Source organism: Furipterus horrens, unplaced genomic scaffold, assembly GCF_987537825.1.
Source record: "Furipterus horrens unplaced genomic scaffold, mFurHor1.1.pri manual_scaffold_13, whole genome shotgun sequence".
In the NCBI taxonomy this organism is placed as follows: Eukaryota; Metazoa; Chordata; class Mammalia; order Chiroptera; family Furipteridae; genus Furipterus; species Furipterus horrens.
The window spans coordinates 42,828,930-42,851,131 of record NW_028327183.1 but is presented as its reverse complement, the minus strand read 5'-3'; the positions used below and the strand labels follow the sequence as shown (position 1 = coordinate 42,851,131).

At 51.2% G+C, this 22,202-nt stretch overlaps 1 protein-coding gene and 1 long non-coding RNA gene across 3 annotated transcripts in view; both read left to right on the top strand.

The window, feature by feature from the left end:
- LOC149994783 (myosin-14-like) overlaps positions 1–10,791 on the top strand; it is a 59,148-nt gene extending 48,357 nt beyond the window's left edge. The window contains exons 19-20 of the mRNA XM_090259087.1: positions 9,057–9,165; positions 10,736–10,791. Coding sequence (XP_090115213.1) covers positions 9,057–9,165; positions 10,736–10,791 — 165 coding nt within the window. The remainder of the gene's footprint in view (positions 1–9,056; positions 9,166–10,735) is intronic.
- Positions 10,792–11,281: 490 nt separating this feature from the next.
- LOC149994782 (uncharacterized) lies at positions 11,282–14,194 on the top strand. Of its 2 annotated transcripts, none has more exons than XR_016507704.1 (3): positions 11,282–11,478; positions 11,625–11,822; positions 12,529–12,704. It is a non-coding gene; the product is annotated as an uncharacterized LOC149994782 (long non-coding RNA). The 2 variants fall into 2 exon arrangements; XR_016507705.1 differs by lacking the exon at positions 11,282–11,478 and adding an exon at positions 13,377–14,194 and having other exon boundaries at positions 11,490–11,822; positions 12,529–12,655.
- Positions 14,195–22,202: the final 8,008 nt, after the last annotated feature.

The window sequence follows — 22,202 nt, the reverse complement described above, 5'->3', positions numbered from 1 at the left end:
TCAGGACCCCTCAGCTCTGCAATCCCCGACAGGGGCGATGACGCGGAGCAAGGGCAGGCTGGGTCTGACACGAGGGACACCCCGGGCCCGCTGGGGGACAAGTCTAAGTGCGGCCCTAAGTCAGACTCGGGGGGTGGGGGGGCCGTGAGGCAGCAAGACCTCCTAAAGCGCCTTGTTCCTACTAAGAAAAACCAGGCGTTGCTGAGTCACCCAAGAAGCACGAATCACAGGGCAGGGCTACGGGAACGGGAAAGGATGTTATTTCTCGGCACACTCGAGCATCTTCCCTTTGTCCCGAGTCTATCAATACACTTCTCGCCCTCCCCCCGCCCCCTCCCCCAAGGACTCACGCACATTTTTTCTGCTCCTTTTCCATTTCCTTCAGATGCACCCCCACCTCCGCCCGCCTCGGGCACAGGGCAACCAGGGCAACGTCCGCTCGCTTGTCCACAGCAGGACTATGGTCTCACGGGCGTCAGGACCGGGGGGCGGGGGGGTCGCTGGCACCCCGGGCGAGGCGCTCTGCCCGCCTCAGCCGGCCCTCCAGACCCTCAGCGGGGTGGCCCGCGCCCGGGAACTTCCAGCCCGAAGGGGACGCCCGGGACGGCGGCTGCACTGCGCGGGGCCTGGCTCTCCGTCTCTGGGGCAGCCCTGGGACCCCCCGCCCGCTCACCTGCGTCAGGTCCTCGTCGTTGAGCAGATGCGACTCGCGCGGCTTGAAGCAGTTCTGACACTTGCTCTTGTTGAAGATGTTGACCTGGACTTTCCTGCACGGGTTCTCCTTGGCCGCCGACAAGGTCGGCGCGGCGGCGAGGCCCGACGGCCCGCGGAGGGAGGGGCAGCGACATCATCCACGGCGGGCTCGGGAGACGGAGGCCGGGCTCAGCGCGGGCTCCCCGGCGTGCCCCGGCCGGCCGCCGCCTCAGAGCCGGGCCGCGTACGCAGGGTGGCTCCGCAAGCGCCGGGATGCGGGCCGGGCCTTCCCTCGCACCACGGTGCTCCGATGCACCGCGCGCCCGGGCACCTCCGCCCCGTGCCCCGCGCCCCCAACAGAGCGCGCGGTCCCTGCCGCCAGGCCGTCGCGGGCCCATGGACGCGGCCTCCTGGGCCCGCCGCCTACCTGCGCTCGGGCTGTTTAGTTAGGGGTCCGATTGCCCGCCGCCAGAATTACAACTCTGAATACCAGAGTTTGGTGAAAAGGAAAAGAATTGTTTATTTACACAAAGCCCTGCCTCCCCCTCCCAGACCTGGCCAGTCTTAGGAAAGTCAGAAACACCGTTTCCCTACTTCCCAGGCACAGTTCAGCTTTACCAGCAGCTGCCAATCACTCAGTTCTGACTGGGGAGGCCCTTTCTGTGCTGTGGTGCCCTCCAGCTCTCAATGCAGGACCGCCTGGATTCTCGGCCTCCTTGGAAACTGCCTTCTTCCTGCAAATCGCATGGATCTCCTCTTCTTCTCAAAGCAGTCTGGCAAGAGCGTCTTCTTAAAGCCGCCTGGAGATCCCTTCTCCAAGCCAGATGGAGGGAGCCCACAAGAGCCAGAGAGTGAGGGCGTGAGGGCCAGAGACAGCCTTAGAGTGAGCCTCCTAGAGCCAGAGCCAGCCCAAAATATGTCTGCAGCTGCTTCTCTCTTCCTCCCTGCCTCCTCTCTCTCCCCGCGTCCTCTCACAGTGGGTGTTGCAAACCGTCCTGACCATTCACAGAACCCTAGTAGGCTCGGTCTGCTTCTTCCATACCAGCCCACAGTCCAAGATCCCTCCCATCTCCCTGAGTCTTGGAAGTAAAGCGGATCTTTGCAACAATGTATCCAGCCACTAGCTCCAGGCATGCAAGGGCATCCTGAAAGCTGCTTCCTGCTGCCTATCTCCCAGCCGCAAACTCTGCGGTTTGTTTTTGGACTCTCCTGTTTCTGTAACAGGAGGGCCTGGGCGGCCGGTGCAGGAGCAGTGGCTGCGTAATTGGCAGAAGCCGTTCGCGTGCGCCTGCCCCTCCCCCAGCCCGAGATGGGGAAGCCCCGAACTGACCTCAAGAGGCGTCTGGGCGCGCCCTTCCCACAGAATCTGGGCAAGCTGGAGCGCGCGCCTTCCTCCTGCCGGCCCTCCACGTGGCCCCCCTCCCCGCGCCCCCCCCCCCCCGGGAGTTCCAAGTGTATCCAGGCAACAGACCAACAGATACTTCTTGGCGAGCTCTCTCTGGCTGCTGAGGACGGTTTCTGTGCTCCCGGCCAGAGCTCCCAGACGCGCCCAATGGGCAACTGCCTGAGTGCACTCTGCCCCCACCCCCCGCCCTGGGGACCAGGGGGCCAGCTCAGAGCTCCCCCAGGTGGCCAGTTTCCCTTGGTCCGCCAGCGGCACCCAGTTGTCCCTGCTCCTCCACCTCCTGCAGGGCCAGCCCGCCAGCACCTGCTCACATGCGGTGTTGCAGCCTTCGTGAGTGTCTGTGTGAGGATCCCCCAGAGCCTGTGGCGTTTGCTCGGGATCCTGAGGTCCCTTTACCAGTGGGCCTGTGGGGGGCACGGGGAGGAGGTAGGTGAGGAGGGGGGGCAGCCCACTGTGCTAGAGAGTGAGGCTGAGGGCTGTGAGGGAGCCCCGCCTACCTGCAGGCTCCCGGGGGCCCAGGGAGGCCTCCGTGCCTCGGTGCTCAGGCCTGGGCCCCTGCAGGGCACCCTCCAGGTGCAGGGCCGGGAAGACGGAAGGCGCGGTAAGGCCCAGGCCTCCGTGAGGGGCTCCCCCTGCCTTTGCAGGAAGAGGAACCCCATCACCAGCTCCTATAGCTCCACCCGAGGCTGCCCTCCGGTGGAGAGGGGGAGGCGTGCCGCCCCTTGCCACGCCGGGCCGCCCCAGAGGGCCGGGAAGACGCTGAGGCAGCAGCGCCCTGGGGCTCCCTCCTCAGCTGCCGCCCTGCCACGGAGGCTGAGCCAGCCTGAGCAGGGCCAGGGTGCCACCAGAGGGGACACAGCACCCTCCAGGCGCCGCAAAAGGAAGGTCTGCCTGCTCCCGCGCAGGCGAGGGCCCCCTCTAAGCCTGCCACCAGGTCCCGACCCCGGGTACAGGGTGACCCCAGAAGATTTGGACAGAGACCGAGAAGCGCGGTGGCGGATCCTCAGGGCTCTGCTTGGTGAGGCGTGGGCCCTCTCGGGCTGCGGGGCTCCAGAGCCTGTGCCTTCCTGCCCGCAGCCTGTGCCTGCCCTCAGTGCCCCTGTGTCCGCCGGTGCTCCAGTCACCTCTGTGCTGAGCGCCAGCCCCTCGGCCTGCACATCTGCAGGCTTGGCTGCCAGGCCAGCCTCTGACAGCGGGGTGACCCCCATGGACACCAGCCCACCTCCCAGGCCAGCCTCTGACAGCGGGGTGACCCCCATGGACACCAGCCCACCTCCCAGGCCAGCCTCTGACAGCGGGGTGACCCCCATGGACACCAGCCCACCTCCCAGGCCAGCCTCTGACAGCGGGGTGACCCCCATGGACACCAGCCCCGCTCCCTATGCACTTCCCTCGGGGGCTCCACCCAGCTCTCGAGGCAGAAAACGGGCAGCCTCAGGCCCAGCCCAGGCCCCAGTCTCCACTGTAGGCCAGCCAGCCCTGGGCAGCATCGCCCGGGCCCCCCCGGGAACGCACGCCGGCCCCAGGCCTGCCTTGGCCGCCTCGTCATCGGCTCCAGGCCCGTCTGGCATGGCCACCCAGCGCCCTGGGGGAAGCTCCGCACAGAACACGCGCAAGCGAACTCGCCAGGGCACCCTGGTCACGACCCCTGGCGCCAGCGCTGGGAAAAAGCCTACACTCGGAGGCGCTGCTGCGCCCGCCGTCGTGCCCACCCACGGACCTGCACCCAAGCAGAGCTCCCATGCTTCCAGCCAAGGGCTGGGCACCACCACCACCACCAGCACGGTGGCCTCTACCGTGGTGTCCCTCTCAGCCTCCACCCCCAGGGGCCCTGCCTCTGCTGGGCACACGGCAACAACTCAGAAGACCACCAGCCTACCAATCCCTGGGGCAGTCGGTGCGGGCACATCTGCAGGCTTGGCTGCCGGGCCAGCCTCTGACAGCGGGGTGATCCCCATGGACACCACCCCAGCTCCCTAGCTCTCCTCTCTGGGACCCCTCTCTGGCTCTAGTGGGAAAAGCCTTGCTGTCAGGGCCCCACCATCGCGTTGCCAGAAAACCACGGGGCCGTCAACCCAACTCTGAGCTCCAACGCAGGCTCTTTTGTCTGCGAGCTGTCGCAACAAAGACAACCAGGAAACCCAAGAGAGCGTCACAGCACAGGCTTCGTTCAGTGGCCAGACGATGAAGGAGAGGGAGTTATAATTCTCAGATCTTCGCTGGGGTCAGAGAGGCTGCATAGAGAACAGGAGGTTGGAAATGAAGGCGCGGTGCAGGCTGTTAAGAAGGAGGAATCCTTGTGGGCTTTCTGGGAAAGGAGGAAGCTGGCAGCGGGAGAAACCAAAGAAGAGGAGCACAAATGGTAAGGATCTGCGTCCCCGTGATGGCCGACTTTCTCCTCTTACATTATGTCATGTTGTATGACTTGAAGGGACAAAAAAGTAGAGCACAGTCTCCCAGGTGCTGATGCCAAAGGTGCCCCTTGGGTTTGGCAGCCGGGCCAGGACCCCTGCTCCCCGGAGTGGCCTTCAGCCTGACGGCCTCCTCCCCTCTTCAGCACTGCAGTTCCTGACTTCTGGTCAGAGGCGGATTAAGGCGGGTGGAGGCCCCCGACGGGGAAGTAGATATTGGTTGGGCCCCTTAAAAACAAGGAGAGAGCCAGGGAAAAGAAAAACCCGCATTTCCCATATTTTATGCAGCGTAGTAATGAAAGCAAACTTGGTGTCATTAGAGGAAAGTGTCCAGTTGGGGTTTTGCGGGGCCCTTCAGAAGTCGGGGCCCAGGGTGCGCGCCCGCTGCGCCCACCCTTCAATCCGCCTCTGCTTCTGGTAGGGCTGCAGGGCCCCAATTACTTGTTTAGAATTGATATTTTAGAAGAACTCAGAATGATTCATTTAAGATTCATTCCTGTTTAAATCAGCAGTGTGTTACCTTTTCTTGTTGACCTGTATTTCGTCGCATGGCTGTACCACAGTTTGTTTATTCACGTGCCGTGAAAGGTCTGACAAGTGTCAACATTTGTTTTTTATGCCAACTCTTCTAATAGGTAACCACTGGTATCTCCTTGGGGTATGGATTTGTAGCTTCCTAGTGATGAATGAGGATTTTCTTTTCCTATGCTTATTAGCATGCACAGGTTTTCTTTGGGGCAGAATCTTCAGGCGTCTTTCTCACTTAAATGGGCGGTTTTTGTCTTGTTGTTGTTGTTTTAATTGAAAGGTTTTTCACATATTCTGGGCACATATTTATCACAAGTGGGAGCCCTTTAATTTTGTTGTTTTTTGACTTTGCTTTGGCTATTTTGGGCTCCTTGCAATTCCATGTGAATTGGATGACCAGCTTTTCTATTTATGTAAAAAGGGGGATGACATTGTGATTGAAATCGCATCGAATGTGTCCTCATAGTATTGCTATCTCGATCATTTGTCTTCTGACCCATGAACACGGAATACCGTTCTATTTATTTGGACATTTTAAATTGATTTCCTGCATTCTTTATAGTTTTCAATGTACAAGACTTTCATCTCCTTGGTTAAGCTTATTTCCAGTATTTAGTTCTTTGAGATGCCATTGAAATGGAATTGCTCTTTAATTTTCTTCATGGATTGTCACTGTTGGTGTATAGAAACACACAGATTTTTGTATGTTGATCTTATGACCTGCAAATTTGCTCATTTCATTTGCTGTTGCCACAGGTAGATCTGTGGTAGATTCTTTGAAAGATTTTATATATATATATATATTATATATCGATATATAGATATAGATATATGGAATCATACCATCAGTGACATAATTTTACTTCTTCCTTTCCGATTTGGATGCCTTTTGTTTCTCTTCCCTGTCTACTTGCTCTGGCTAGAAGTTCAGTGTAGTAATGAATAGCAGTGGTGAAAACAGGAACCTTTGTTTTGTTCCTGATCCTGGTGGGAAAGCTTTCAGCCCTTCAATATTGATTTTGTTGTTTTCTGTGGGGTTTTCATAGGTCACCTTTATTATGTTGAGGAAGTTCCTGTCTGTTCATGGTTTCGTCAGTGTTTTGTTTTGTTTGTGTTTTTTAATCTACTTATGGTTTTCTCACTTTTATTTTTTCAATCATGAAAGAGCATTAGATTTTGTTAAATGCCTTTTCTGTGTCTATTGAGGTGGTCAGTAATTAATTTCATTCCATTAGTGTCTATTGTATGGATTGATTTTCTTATACTGACCTTCTTTGCATTCCTAGGATAAGTCCTGCTTGCTCACGGTATATAAACCTTTGTACATGCTTCAGATTCAGTTTGTTAGTATCTTGTTGAGAAGTTTTTCATCTATGCTCATTAAAATGTATCCTGGCCGTTATAATTTGGGGGGGGGGCATGTCTTTATCTGGCCTTGGTAGGAAAAAGAACTGGTGATCTCATCGAATGAGTTAGGAAGAGTTCCCTTCTTTTCTGTTTTGGAAGAATTTGAAAGATGTCAAGGTTACTTCTTCTTCAGTGTTTAATAGTGTTCTTCAAGTCTTTTATTCTTTCTTTCTGTTTTTTTCTATCCTCCCTTGATGATTGTTTTATTGCTTTTTAGAGAAAGACAGGAAGGGAGAGAGAGGGAGAAGCATCCATTGGTTGACATTTTGTACGTGCATTGACCAAGAAATGGACCCACAACCTAGGTGTGTGCCTTGACCAGGAATCAAACTCATGACCTTTCAGTTATGGGATGATGCTCCAGCCAACTGAGCCACCGCAGCCAGAGTTCAAGTTTTTTTGTTTTGTTTTGTTTTTTTTTGTTTCTTAGTGTAGGTGTTTACTGGCGCACATTATTTCTCACAAGTGCTTTTTCTTCATCCCATTAGTTTAGGTATGCTGTGTCTTAATTTTTTGTGGTCTCTAAGCTCTTCCAGTGTATTTCAAAGAGTTGTTTAAAGTCTTTGACTAGTCTGTTTCCTGAACTTTCTCAGGAATTGTTTCAGTCAGTATATTTATTCCTGAATGGGCCATACTTTTTAAATTTGCTAATGCCTTGTGATTTTCTTCTTGAAAATGGCGTGTCTTACTCTTATGCTGTAACTTTGGAAGTCAGATCTTCCCCTTGTCCAGGGTTTGACTTATTTTTTTGTGATGGTCGAAGGTTATAGTAGTCCATTTTTCAGGGGTTTACTGAACTCTTTTTACAGAGGATGTATTTGTTGCTATGCGTGGTCACTGAAGACTGCTCCTCAGCGTATGTTCGGGTAGTGTTTGGACAGAGATCTCCTTGAATACCAGGAGCCAGAAAATGAGAGAGTAAACTTTTTTTCAGTCTTTGAAGATTGGCTGTTAGGGCTGTCCCTCAGCACTCAGCCGGGTTTGCACTGAGCCCAGGGACCAGCCCAAAGTGAAAGCTTATTTCTTCCAAGGTAATTTTTGAGCAAGCCTCTTCCCCGACGCATGCATGTGGCTTTCTGAATTCCCCAAATATATGGGTGATTTTGAGTGCTCTAATTTCCCAATAAAAGCTCTCTCCCCAATTTCCACCCATAGGCATTTTGCCACCTGTGGTATTATGCCTCCACCAGGATCTTTTGGTCCCGGCAGCTACGGGTTGTTGGCCAGCTTAATGGCTTCCAGCAATGCCCGTAGCTTTTCCAGCCTTCAGGGAGCTCTCAGACAGCTTTAGAACAGACCTGCCTACACGATCATTAGCAAAGAGGTCTTGCTCTGCTTTCTCCAGACCTAAGGACCAGGGTCCCACCCTGGGAACTGGGGGATGCAGTTTTCATGCCCACAGCCAAGCTGGGCAGGCAGCTTTAGAACAGACCTACACGATCATTAGCAAAGAGGTCTTGCTCTGCTTTCTCCAGACCTAAGGACCAGGATCCCGCCCTGGGAACTGGGGGATGCAGTTTCCATGCCCACAGCCAAGCTGGGGAAGGAGTGGCACAAGGGCAAGGAAAACCGCCACGAAGCTTTCCTACCGTTTTCCAGTAGCCTTTTTAAAAATTCATTGTTTGCTTGATTGCTGTGAACCTTCGACCATTTATAAAGTTCTAACAAAATAGAGTTGTTTAAAAACAATTACTGTTTAGTAGAAATGATTTCCATTTTATACTCTTCTTGGAGATTGTTCCTGACAGGCTGCAGAACTGCTGCGTTCTTTATTAAAAGTCTTTAAAGTTCTTTAAAAGTCTCTAAAGACTTTTAAAGTATTAAAAGTCCTAAGCTCATTGTAGACTCTATGGGTGTTATCTCTTTGTTGTGTTTTGCTTTTCTGATTTGTTGGTATGGGAGATGAAAAGGGATAGGTGTTGGAATTCAATATGAAAGAGTCATAATTAATATAACTCTGTTAAGCAACATAATTGATAGGATGAAGTCTTTTATTCAGGCCTGCCTTTGGTCTGTTTATTTTAGTGTAAGTAGGGAATAAAGTGAACTAAATGCCTCAGGTAGTCTACTTTGTCTTGGGTTGCCTAGGAAAGCTTTTGAAATGCACACACTTGGTTTGTAAAGACTTTCATTTATTTTTACAGAGAGACGAAGGGAAGGAGAAAGGGAGAGGAACAACTACCCTTGCCTCTGGAATGCAGTCCCCCGGGTTGCGAGCCAGGCCTTTCCTCGCACCACGGTACCCGGATGCACCGCGCGCCCCCGGGGACCTCCGCCCCGCCCACGGACGCGGCCTCCTGGGCCCGCCACCAGTGCCCCCGACGCCGGGCGCCTGCAGCCGGGCGCCCGCAGCAATGGTACCGGAGCCTCACGCACTCCCGGGGCCGGGCAGGCGGGTGGGCGGGCGCGGGGATGGAGAAAGCCAGCGGGGCAGCGCGAGGCCGGGATGGGCGGCCCTGTCGGCCAATGGCAGCCCAGAGCTTCAGCTAGCAAAGCCCTCGGCCAATGGGAGCCAGGGGTGGGGGCAAAGGGCAGGTCACTTGTGTAAGCAAGGAAGGTGGGCCGCGGGGATGAGACCTTCGGGTTGGGTGGGCTGGTGTCGCCGGCGGCAGAGGCAGAGTACTTACAGCTGCGGCGGCGGCTGTGGCGAGGCGGTGTGTGACAGCGGCCGGAGCGGGAGCGGCAGCGACAGCGACGGCGGTGGTTCCAGTGGCGGCGGAGGTAGGAGAGGCCGTCGGAGGGTCGGCGGGAGCGGGAGAGGCGGCGGTGGGACCCGGTGCGGCGGCGGCGGCGATGAGACCCGGCGGGACCCGGCGGCGGCGGCGGCGTTGTGACACGGCTGGGCCCGCGGGGGCGGCGGTGGTATCCCGGTGGCGGCGGTGGGACCCGGGGGGCGGCTGTTGGACCCGGCGGTGGCGGCGGCGGCGACCCGGGGGGCGGCTGTTGGACCCGGCGGTGGCGGCGGCGGCGGCGGTTGTACCCGGCGGGGGCGGAGGTGGGACCCGGCGGCGGCGGCGGTGGGATCCCGGTGGCGGCGGTGAGACCCGTGGGGCGGCGGTGGGACCCGTGGGGCGGCAGTGGGACCCGGCGGCGGCGGCGATGAGACGCGGCGGGACCCGGCGGCGGCGGCGGCGATGAGACCCGGCTGGAGTCGGCGGCGGCGGCGATGTGACACGGCGGGACCCGGCGGCGGCGGCGGCTGTGGGACCCGTCGGGGGCGGCTGTGGGACCCGTCGGGGGCGGCGGTTGGACCCGGTGCGGCGGCGGCGGGACCCGGTGCGACGGCGGTGTGTCGCGGAGGCGGCGGCGGTGGGATCCGGGGGGCGGCGATGAGACCCGGGGGCGGCGGCGATGGGACCCGGGATGCGGCGGCGATGAGACCCGGTGCGGCGGCGTTGGGACACGTGGGCGGCGGTTGGACCCGGCGGCGTTGGCGGTGGGACCTGGGGGGCGGCGGCGGCGTCCATGAGACCCGGCGCGAACGGGAGGCGGCGGCGGCGGCGATGAGACCCGGCGGGGCCCGGCGGTGGCGGCGGTGGGACCCGGGCGGCGGAGTTTGGACCCGGCGGCGGCGGCGATGAGACCCGGCGGGACCCGGAGGCGGCGGCGATGAGACCCGGGGGGCGGCGATTGGACCCGTGGGCGACGTTTGGACCCGGCGGCAGTGGCAGTGGGTCCTGGGGGGCGGCTGCGGGACCCGGCGGCGGCGGCGTTGGGACCTGGGGGGCGGCTGCGGGACCCGGAGGCGGCGGCGGTCGGAATCGGGGCGCGGCGTTGGGACCCGGCGACGGCGGCGGGACGGGGGAGGGGGGGCCGGCGGCGGCGGCGGCGGCGGGGGGGCGGCGGGGGGCCGGCGGCGGCGGCGGCCGGGGGGGGGGGAGCGGGGTCCGGCGGCGGCGGCGGCGGCGGCGGCGGCGGCGGCGGGGGTGGGGCGGGCGGGGGCCCGGCGGCGGCGGGGGGGGGGGAGGGGCGGGGGCCCGGCGGCGGCGGCGGCGGGGGGGGGGAGGCGGGGGGCCGGCGGCGGCGGGGGGAGCTGGGGCGGCTTCCGGGGCTGGGACGGCAGCAGGACCCGTGGCGTCGGTGGAAGTGCTATCGGCCACCGCCCCTCCCGCCGCCGCCGCTCCGGGCTTTCCCGCCGATAGCACCTCCGCCGCCGTCCCCACTTCTGTCCAAGACTCCGCCGCTGATCCGACAGGCGTGGCCACCGACCCTGCACCTGCCGCCCCCGGCTCTCCGACGTCCTCTCCTACCTCCTCTGCCACTGGGACCGCCGCCGCCGCTACCACTCCAGCCGCTGCCACGCACCGCTCCTGCCGGACCCGATCCCGCTACCGCCAGCAGAGGTAGGAGAGGCCGTCGGAGAGCCGTCGGAGAGCCCGGGGCGGCCGGTGCAGGGTCGGTGGCCCCGCCTGTCGGATCAGCGGCGGAGTCTTGGACAGAAGCCACGTTCGCATGCGCCTGCCCGTGCCCCAGCCGGAGACGGAGAAACTGCAAGCAAAGTAATACACACCGACGGGAGCAGAAGACCTCAGCCGGTCAGAAGGATTGAGGTACTTTGTGATGCTTCTATGATCTTAGCAAACTTTTATGCCACCGAGTGGAACCTGCTTCATTGCCCTAGGAGTCTTGTATAGTCCCGATAATGAGTGAGACATCCTTTGACCTGAGTGATTAGATGCCTCTAGAATCTGTAAATATGACATACATGACTGCATTTTCCCAAAGGTGGTGGCACCGGCTGTAAGTGATGATGGAGGAAGCAGCGATGGGCCCAGTTCATCACAGGAAATAGTGTGGGGTAGGCCAGGGGAGGGAGAGCGAGGGCTGGGTGCAGGTGGGCCAGGCTGGGGATCATGGGGAACATCTGGAATGCAGCCCGCCTGGGGACTGAACCTGACCGTGAATCGAACGGATGACCTTTCACTTTGCGGGACGATGCCCAGCCGACTCGCCGCACCGGTTCGTCAGGGCTGCGCAAACTCATTTCAAGACAAAAAGTAAAACAATAAACACAACAAATAACATCCAAAAAAAGTAAGTTCCTTTTTTTTATAATCTTTAGAATGTCGCCTTTTTCTGCCTTTTTAATTTATGTTGTATATATCAAGTATGATTTTTTACTGCTATACCATCTGATGGCTTTTCTGTTTTTCTGTAATTATTCAATGCAAAATACGCAGCCAATGTTCCACGAGAGCTGGAGCTGGATGGGTGTGCTCTTTGTGCACTGCAAGAAGGTCGTGTCGGTTCTCATGTAAAGCACTTGAAACTGACATCAATGCCTGTGAAGTGAAGACGGGCATGCTATGGGGACATTTCATCCTTGTTCCCTCTGGCTTGAAAGTTCTGGTGTTTCTGAAGTCAATGGCCTGATGAAGGCAAGTTGGCTATTTCAACCCAATATTCTGCCCTGTGCTTTCAAAACTTTGACACAAATCTGTCCGTGTCATGGGTCACGTATACTTCTTTATACTCCTAGCTCTTGGCTCAGTGCTCCTAGTTCACATAGGTTCATGTACACATAGTTTTTCTTAGATAGCTTTAATGATGCCGTTTTCTGAGGAGAGAATTCTGGTCAGTCTTTTCCTATTTCTTTGCCATTGCCGTTGGCAAGTACCCAAAATGCTAGATCGGGGGATTCGAAAAACAGTTAAAAAGATGTGATCACAGGTGGCTTCCCGCCCCCCCCCCCGGGCCTTCTTCTGCTTTGTGCTTTTCTGGAATTTTTACAGTGAATTTCTTTTGTAAATGAAAAAATAAATTTCTCCCCATTGGAATACATTACATTCAGTCTCAATAAATGCAAAGGAGATACCAATGATATTTCACATTGTTTTTCCTCAAAGCACTGAACAAATAAAAAATAGACTTAAAATACAGCCATTTCCAAATTATTACATCTTTATATACTTCATTCCTAAGGGGACTGTTTTGTTTGGATCCGAGGGATTATAGTGCTTTGTTGTCTACATGTGTACATACACTTTTTTTATTTCTTTTTTTATTATAACTGAAAATTTGAAGTTTAGTTTGTTTTCATGCATTGCTTTCTCTTTTGATTTTTATTATTTGGTTCGCATCTAGACTGCAAACAAAATAATACGTACCATCCGGAGTAGGAGGCCTCAGCTGTTCAGAAGTATTAAGGCCCTTTGTGATGCTTCTATGATCTTAGCAAACTTTGATGCCACTCAGTGGAAGACTCAGAGTGGTATGTATCTAAAGAATGAGTGTTCACTTCTGGCTATGTTACTTTCTGTGGGGATATGTTAATTTTGGAATCCATATGTTAATCTCTCTAAGATCACTAGCAGTACAGTAATTACAGATATGAAGGTCCTGATGATCACAATTCACACATGATGGAAAACTTAATTTTTATCTAATAGCTTCAACCCCGTCCACTTTTCCACTTGATATCCTTTGGTGCGACTGATAATAAATGACTGCACTGACTTCATTATTTGATTTCTCTGGGTAATCGTCTGTTGCAGAGAATTGTAGAGAAGCAAGTCCTTTAACTGAGTAGCTGAGAGTTTTTAGGGTCAAAAGTGTTTTAGAATGGTGTTAGTTACTCACTGTGCCCTTGGAGTGAAAAGTGAAAAGGCTTCCATTTCCTCCATAGAATGCCTTGCCCGTAATCCATCCCTCTTCTTGCTGGGTCTGTACGATGGCTATAAGCTGCTGTCGTTTTTGGTTATATGCCCTCACTTATCAGTATCTTTCTCCCCATGCTTTAATAATGATATTGCTTTTTCTGTTCAGAATCAGAGCTTCCCCTTTAAATCCTTACTACTTTGAGATAAGAATGAGACTTCTCGTTGTGTTCCTCTAAGCAAACAAAAAGTATCATCAAGCCCTTTATTTCCTTTTAAATAGTAATGTGGCAGGAGTATATTATGTCATCATCTAATGTAATTTTTTTTTTTAAGCATGTAATTACCTTACGGTGCTCAGCCCGGCCCTCAGATGGAATGCGGCCACCGAGCAGGGGCAGGTCACCTGCAGACGCGCCGTGAGCCGTGCTGACCATCGCCTGCTCTGACCCTGAGCTGCGTCGGGTCCTGAGCCCCGGGGTCTTCGTTTCTAAGCCAGGGCCTGAGCCACGGAGCAGCGGCAGGTCGGGGGTGTGGCATCTGCTGAATGGGGCTGTAGTTCAGTGCTAGTCCTCCGTTTTTGGTTGTCACTGAAACCTCTGTATTTTAAATACAAAAGACATAAGTAGTCTAAGTTTGAGTTTGAAATGAGAGGTGCGGTGGGGCATGGCTTTCTCAGGTACAGTGAGAGCAGTCAGCCGTGCCGTCTGTGCTCTGAGCTGAGCAGAGAAGGAGGCGAGGCCAATAGACTCAAACTCTCGATGAGCCTGAAGACTGTTTAATAAGTGTGCGGGAGAAGAGGTTTGATTAGAATGTGGAACTTAAGATTTCTAAGCAGGTGTAGTTTTCGGAAATTAGAAACTATACAGTATAATCCGCATAAATGGTTTACTGAAAGAGAGTAAAATGGAATTACCTTGGAAAGAGATGAAGGATATTATGAATATAAAATGACTTTATATATCGGTCCTCTGCATTTTAAATTCTACCTGCAACTACTTCATTTTTGAAATCACCTTTTAATCAAGATTTCTCTAATTCTGTCCAGAAGTAGTCCATGTGTGTTTTATTGGAGGTGGACCTTCTAAACAGTGGTAGGGATGAGGAAGTCAGGCAGAGCAGAAAGAGAATAAACTAGTGTGCGCTGTAGTACTGAGGGGATCGGGCGACGAGTCATTTGGTGCCTCTGCAAAGTTTATGTGCCAGTTGGGAAGAAAGTCAGTTAGCTGTGGAGCCTCCGAACCTCACTGTAATTTTCACTTAGAAGTTGCTTTTGAACCAGGTGAACTCCTTCTTGCTCCCGGAACAGTCCTTTTAGACTCGCCAGAGATATCGTGGATGGGATGGGCATTACTGGTGTTGAAGGCATCTTCGGAAGGTAAGTGATGGAACGTAAGGTAAAGACGATGATTTTTGACGCCACGATTATTTGGATAGTCGATTTCTATAGGTTATAGAATTCATTGCTAGAATTACATCTCAGTGCTTTGCCAGTACTAAGGGCCAGACCCTGGGTGAAAATCATTATCATTTCCCCTTCTTTCAGATAACCTGGGACCTCTTCCAGTATATCCTATGGACTGTCTTTCCCAACTTCTTCCGGAAGCCTCCCACCTTTGCCTTTAATACCTCTGTTCTAGCTAACTCTTCTTTTTTACTGCTGAAACTCCTATCGGGCGCTCACAGTCGGGCTCATATGCCTTCCCAAAGGAGCTTACGGTCCACCTCGAATGTCTGCTACAAGAAATGTGCAGTTCCCTGTAGCTTTCCCACCATAGGTCTCTATACTCAGCTTTTAATGGGGCAGAGTCTAGTCAAAGTAAACTAATAATTACCATCATGAGTGACTGAAAGAAATATGTTGTACTATTGTATCATTATATTTGCAGATATTTTAATTAATGTATAGTTGACATAGCATCTTACATTACTTTCAGGTGCTGGGCGACGTAAGGATCCGACATTTACATACCGTACTAGATTGACCATCATCTAGTGGCAAGTAGCTCCTGCTCTAACCTAGTAGTCGGGATGTCCCCTGCTCCTGCTGCTGCCAGCCGGCGCGGCTCCAGCCCTCGTATTCGGCCAGACAAGACCTTGCAAATCCCTGATCCCGGCCAAGCGAGCCGGCCTTCCTTTTGGAACTTCAGCTTTCACCGCGCCCTACAGTCCAGCCCCAAAAGGCGCACAGCGCCGGGACTGAGACACCCCGCCCCAGCTTAGTCGGCCTCTCTTCCCGCGTTGTCTTCTCTCAGCCGCTTCTGTTCTAACAGGTAAGACTGCGGTATGTTTTTTAAATCACTTCCTTCTTGATTTTAGAGTTTGCATATGTGATTCCTAACACACATCCTTGGGTTGGAAATACTTTGCGTTGTTTCTCTACTCCAACCCAAGAAGACCATAGAGTCTCTTTATAATTGAGGCCTTCATTCCTTTTCATTAGTTGATTAGTAAAAGAGTCCTTCCTTTGGCGGTGAAACTGGTTTGGATCTCTGAAATCTAAAGCCATGTCACTGCTGAACTTGAAATCACATAGGGGCCCTGAACTTGTGGACAAACCACTTATATTCACAGTCGGTCCCGCCACACTTTTTAATGGGCCTGGAGGACGCTCAGAACCGCATAAACAGACACCAGATTTGGTACTGCTGATTCAGCGCATTAAACATGTAATGCTAAATACATTGTCCAGTCTCAGCCCGAAGACCTGCTGGGAAACGCAGTAAAGCCATCAGTAAAAAAAGCGTTCTTAACTTTATAATGCTGGAGTATCCTGCAACGTCCCTCATACCTAGAATTGAGTCTTCAGTTTTTATTAAGACCTGTGTGGTAAGCACTTGCTAAGATACGTTTTAAAAAATGTTGGTGCTTATAAACAGCAGAGGCAGTTAGCTGTTCTGAATTGTCAAGGTCATCCATCCCTCACGACCTCCCTTACTAAAATTTGTGATGTCAAGCCACTTGCTCTGGCCATACCAGTTATTTTGGTATTAAAATGTTTCTCCATGTATAACTTAAGATGCCAACCACAGCACTAGATCTTGTGTTTTGAGGAGCTTTCAATAAGTTAGACCTTTTTCTCTTCACTCAAAGTTGGAACTAATTGAGGGGGAAAAAAAGAGAGGGGAAAAAAAAACCCCACAGAAGAGCCTTGGGAATGGGAATAGGATAGAGATCAAAATGTCAGGTTGCTGCTATTAAAGCTCTTGGAGAACAAGACTCAGGAGTGAGGTCAGCAGGGTTGCCAGTGCTGTCACACTCGTAGCCTGGCCTAGCGTCGTGCGTGAGAATTGGGCCTGCAATGTAAACGCCCTCACCCAGCACAGGGAGAGAGGAGAAAGAAAGTGACTGGCGCTTATCTCCTTTTAATAGATCAGTTTCACCACATGAGGAAACACGAGTGGAGGGATGTCACTGCCCCGAACAGTGGCCCGGGAAGGAATTCATTCAGAATGGGGTGAGAAGCCCGGAGCCCCGTACACTGTAGGTCCCCCCACAAAGAAACAAGAAGCCTGTGCGCGCAGTGAGTGTGTCCCTCCCCCAGTCACCTACCACGTGCCTGGCCTCTGCTAGTTTTATAACACTGTTCCTGCTGTTGCTAAATACGCCATCAAGGTGCATTTTGTTCTTCTAACACGTATGTTCTCCTTTCTAGGTCCTCCCGTATGCTCCTCTGTGTGACTGGACCATGAACCCTTCGAAAGCTTTGTATTCACAGCAGGGGCTGGGGATGAAACTGAGCTCCACTTCACTCTGCATGCGGACGACCAGGAACGCAAACAGTCTCCGGTGAGCAGTGTTTTAGGAAGAGCGGTCAGTTGTTCAGATTTTCCTATTCCCGAGGCCCTTTGAAGTGATCTGCCTCATTAATGCCTTTGTGTTCTTGTCATTAGTGAAATTGGCCAGAGTTTCAACAAAGTTCCTGAGGATCTCTTGATGAGAATACAAGAGAAGCTCAAAGGAGTGGAGGAAGGAGCTGTGCTCAGTGTGGGTGGACGAGCCAGTTTACTCCTACAAGAGGCCATGGACCCCCAAGACCTCCGCCGACCTTTCCCAGGGTGGAAAACTTGCGTGTGATATTCAGCATATGAATCACTCTTGAATTCAAGCTTTGGAAATTATACACTGGCCTTATCTCGAACCCACGCACATAACGTTGAATATATAGTATTACTCCTTAACTAAGCAACCTAGCTACTGTGTTTTTTTAAAAAAATGTGAACTTCTCACTTGGGTCACTTAGACATGCTTTGAGGGTCGCAAGGAACATCTCTTCTTGCGCCCTTCAGACATAATTGTCATTCATGCTCCGTTTCTTGGCTAAACAGCTATTTGTTTTTCTTCTCAAGTACACGCTGTATCATTTTCAGTAGAATCTCTAACTTGACGCTTCAGCTGAAACAGAGGCGGCAGGAAAGCAAGAGCGTCACTGGCAGCTTTTCCTCCAGGATGAGTACAGCAAATGTCCTGCTGGTTTTGAGGTGGCCTTTCCTTACAACCTGCTTCCCCGATTTTACGTGTGAATGAAAGATATTCAATATTCGTATGTAAAAGGAAGAAAGCCCCTTCAAAATAGTAACCACCTCTATATAGCATGGTCAAACTACCTTAAAAATAAGCAATGTTGAAAACAAGTTAGTGTTTAAGAAGTATTTTTGGATTTTCAATAGCAAAATCATGCAAGGTTACTGGATAAAGAGTTGTTATATTGTGGAGAACACATTTCAGAGACACAGATATAGTATGGTTACTAGTTTTAAAAAATGTATCTTGGACCTACTCATTCTTTTCTCTTTATCTTTGAAGCTCTCTGTGTTTCCTATTACTTCTCTTTGGGTGATGCCTTTTTCTCTGTTTTCTAGTTCATGAATTAGCTTGTCAGCTGTTCATATAACCTCCTAAAATTATTCATTGGGTTGCTGTTAATTTCTAGCTGCGTATCATTCTTCAGATCTGCCTGTTGTTTCAGGGTGCCTAGTTGGTTTTCTTAACTTTTCAGTTCCTTTTACGTCAGTGGTCACTTTATACATGCTCATTTTATAGTGTCCCTAATGGTTCTATTAAAACAATTTCCTGTTGTCTGTATGTGTTGGTTCTCATATCTGGTAGACTGTTTACGCAGGTATTTTGTAGTTTTGAAAGAGGAGCTCATTTTCAGCAGGGCTTTCTCTGTACTACTCTTGAGTGACGTGTGAAGAATAGTGCCTTCTGGATAAGTTTCGTGTCTCTTTACGTCCTATTCCCAGGGCTGTTACCGACAAAGGACCGCTATTATTTTAATTTCTCAGCTTCAGAGTTTCCAGACCTCGAGGAATGTGAAGGCCCCCCCAGGCCAGGACAGACACTTTTCCTCTTCACCTGCCTGTCCTAGTGGCAGAGTGTTCTCTTGACTTCCCTTTCACTGAGGGGTCATCCGCGATTTGCCTCCTGTTTATGGAGGGCTTCGGGGGAGGGGCATTTAATTCCTACCTGCTGCCTTTTGCAAGGCCTAGGTTACATGTGTTCCCTTATAGCTTGTTCAAGCTGAAACCCACAGGTTGGTGATGAGATGGGCAAATTGTGCCAGGCCAGGTAGGAGAGCCAGAAAGTCAGCTCACAGCTTATGTGTTTACTTTTCAGTTTCCTTCCATTTTGGCCCTCAGGATGTCCCCTTACTTTCTTGTAAGTTCTCCTCTTCATGTAATAGATTGTTTCTTACATCTTCTTCAGCATTTCTGTGTTTTGTTGCAGAGGAAGAGTTGAGCTATCGAGTTTGCTCCACAGCTAGAAATGGGACACTTTCCTGTATCCATACTGTCATCAGATAACAAGTAAAACTACTGACTTACCTATTGGTGAATAGAATTCCTCTTCCACCCTTAGGAAGGTGTTCGTTTCTGCTGCAGAGATTAAGAAACGGGTGGTTGAACTTTCCTCGTATTGTTTAGGTAACCAGTTTATGTAAATAGTTGTTTCTCTTTTGAAGGGTTAGCGTTTCTGTCTCTTGCCAATAGCAAGCACTCACTCAGCTCTTAGCTCCCCATCTTCCTCCCCCCCTCAAACAATCTCTAGCACTTTGTAGACTATAAATTTCTTGGTTTGGTTTCTGGAGCGCTGTTCTTAATATTATTTTTCCTTTCCACTTGCAAACTCATCTCGGTGTATCTTCTTCTTCTAGGCTGACTTCACTGGTCATAAAACTACCATTATATACCAAAGATTAGTAAATCAAAGGAATGTATGCAATTTCGAATGTCTTTAGTTAAGAAAGCCTTGAAATCTTCATGAATGAATAAAAAGTGATCAGTTAGATGATAGTATAGGTAAATGAATTTGTAACTAATTCTTGCTAATAAATGTATCCAAAGAGCTTTGAATAACATCGTGAACTGACTCTTCAGCCTTTAATAGTGTACCATGAGGCTTCTGTCCTGTTCAAATATTCTTACTAATGGCTTTGAAAAGTTTACCCAATATACAGATAACAGAAGTAGGGGAATTATAGGTAAGGAAATTAGAATTCTAAAAGATTTTGACAAGCTGGAACACTGTCTAGAAATAAATAGCACAGGAATTTACCGAGAACAGATGAGCAGTGCTTAGGTTTATAAAACATTAGTTACAGAATATCTGTTGTATGCTGAGTACCTGATGTGCGTTAATATGCAGCATCTTTTGCAAGATTAGCAGCGTTATTTCAGTTTACACCTGGGGAAAGTAAAACTTGGAAAACTAAAGTAAGGATATTAAGGCCACAATGTAGTAAATCGATCATACAAGTCCATGGAGTATCCCTAACTTGAAAAGCTAAAAATGTAGATATGGGCTAAAGCAAATAATCGCAAAGAGAAAAACCTTTGGACTTGTTAAAGACTTAAGTAAGCTAGGTTTAAAAAATGTAAAACCTGTTATACTGGCTTGAAATAATAGAGATATGTGGCGTTTGGAATATTTTAATTGCACCTTAATGAAGTGATGTGTTTTGTAGTGATGTCTTTTAAGTACTATTGAATGTATTTCTTTACTATTCTGTGACCTGTTTTTGAATAAATATTTCTAAAACAAACATATGCTAAGACTCATTCACGTTATTCAAGTGTGTGCGTGTTCTGTGTGCCAGGCACGGTGCTGATTCCCAGGGCAACAGCAGTGAAGCGGGGCAGGCACAGGCAGCCCTTACGCGGCTCCGTCTGGGTCAGACCTGCAACTCAGCGTGCCGTGTGAGCTGGGAAGCCTGCTACTCAGAACCGGCCCGGTGCGCTGCGTCTCGGACAGTCTGAACTGTCTGCTCGTTTTCCTTAACTGTCCCACGACAGAAAGGCAAATGAATGTTCTTTGGACCTAGAGAGTGACCTAGTTGACATTTCCAGTGTCTAAAAGATATGTGTTGGAATGTGACAGATACAAAGATCCCGTCATCTCAGATGTGAAGTTTGTATGCCGCACGTTCCTTTTTTCTTTTTCCCTTTTGTTCCTTTTTTCAGGAAAATTGAATTTATTGGGATGACATTGGTTAATGAAACCGTACAGGTTTCAAGTGCACAGCTCCATAATACCTCATCTGCACTGCCTGTTCTGTGCTCACCACCGGAAGTCAGGACTCCTCTCACCCCCGTGGGTCCCCTCTTGCCCTTCTCCGCCTCCCCACCCCCCCTTCCCTCCGGCATCACCATTCTGTTGTCTGTGCCCTTCTGTTTGTTTGTTCTTGCTTAATTAATCCCTTCTCCTTTTGAACCCAGCCTCCCAACCTGCCTCCTTCCTGAGAGTTCTGTCCGTTCTCTGTATCTATGAGTCTGTTTCTATTTTGTTTGCTTTGTTCATTAGAGTCCACATATCAGTGGCATCATACGGTATTTGTCTTTAATGACTGGCTTATTTCACTCAGCATAATGCTCTCCAGGTCCATCCATGCTGTCACAATAGGAAAGATTTCCTTTTTTTCCCCGTTTCTCTCTCCCCCCCCCACTTCCGTTCTGTTTAAAATCAGTAAACATATGCTTGGGTGAGAATTTTTTAAAAAATGAAACCATGAGGAGTGTTATCTCCCTCCCCTTCACGGAGTCAACTCCTCTTGCTCTACAGTTCCCAGCTCAAGGGTTTCTTCCTCTGGGTGGCCTTCTTCTCTAGGTCTTGACTGCCCTCCTTCAGAGCTTGTGTCTCCATCCATAATACACATTCGCAAGTGTGGTTACCATACAATGAGAGGGATAAAGAGTGTACTAAAATAATGAGTGTGAATTCTTAATGGAATTATCATGCACACGTGGGTCAATGTGCAGAACAGAGTTCTCCAGCTGTAAGGAATGAACAGTACTGTAACCCATTATTCATTCAACAAATATTTTTTAGCCTCTTGATGTAATAAGCATTGAAGTGGGGGAGGCAGATAATAAATGAAGAGGATATGCTTGCTATGATATTACGTGATCTAAAATAAGTAGCAATTAGTTATAGCAAAGAGGATACAGCAGGGAGAGGGTGGGTACGAAAGAGTTGCTTTTTTCTGTGGCTTCAGTAAGGCTTCCCTGAGCAGATGACATTCGGAGGCCAGGAGAGGATCTGGTGGAAGAGCTTCCTGGGCGGGGTAGGAAGGCAAAGGCCTGGAGATGGAAGGATCCAGCATAGCTGAAAGACAGCTAAGGGGCTGGTGTGATGGGAGCATCGTGGGCCAGGAGGAGAGCAGTCACATGCGATAGGAGCGAGGCAGCCAGAGGACCGATTTGTAAGGCCTTGAAAGTACTTGGACTGGTTAAACTGGCCAGTCGTCCTGGTGTGTACTCAAGAGCCCTTTACCTCTCCCTGATTTTCTCAGGGTTTTGGGGTTTTTAAAAATATTTTATTTCTTTATTTTTAGAGAGAGGGGCAGGGAGGGAGAAAGAGTGAGAGAAATATCAATGTGTGGTTGCCTGTCACATGCCCCCAACTGGGAACCTGGCCCCCAACTCAGGCATGTACCCTGACTGGGAATCGAACTGGTGACCCTTTGGTTCACAGGCCAGCACTCAAGCCCCTGAGCCACACCAGCCAGGGCCTCCTCAAGGTTTTTAGAGGCAATGTCCCAAACAGTAGCATGAGCGAGCCGCCCCACTCTCCTTTCCACACCTGATTTATGTTCACCTGAATCCCGACCTAAGCAAAGCTTCTCTGGGTAAGTGTATTTTTGCATTGAGGTACCTTATTGCA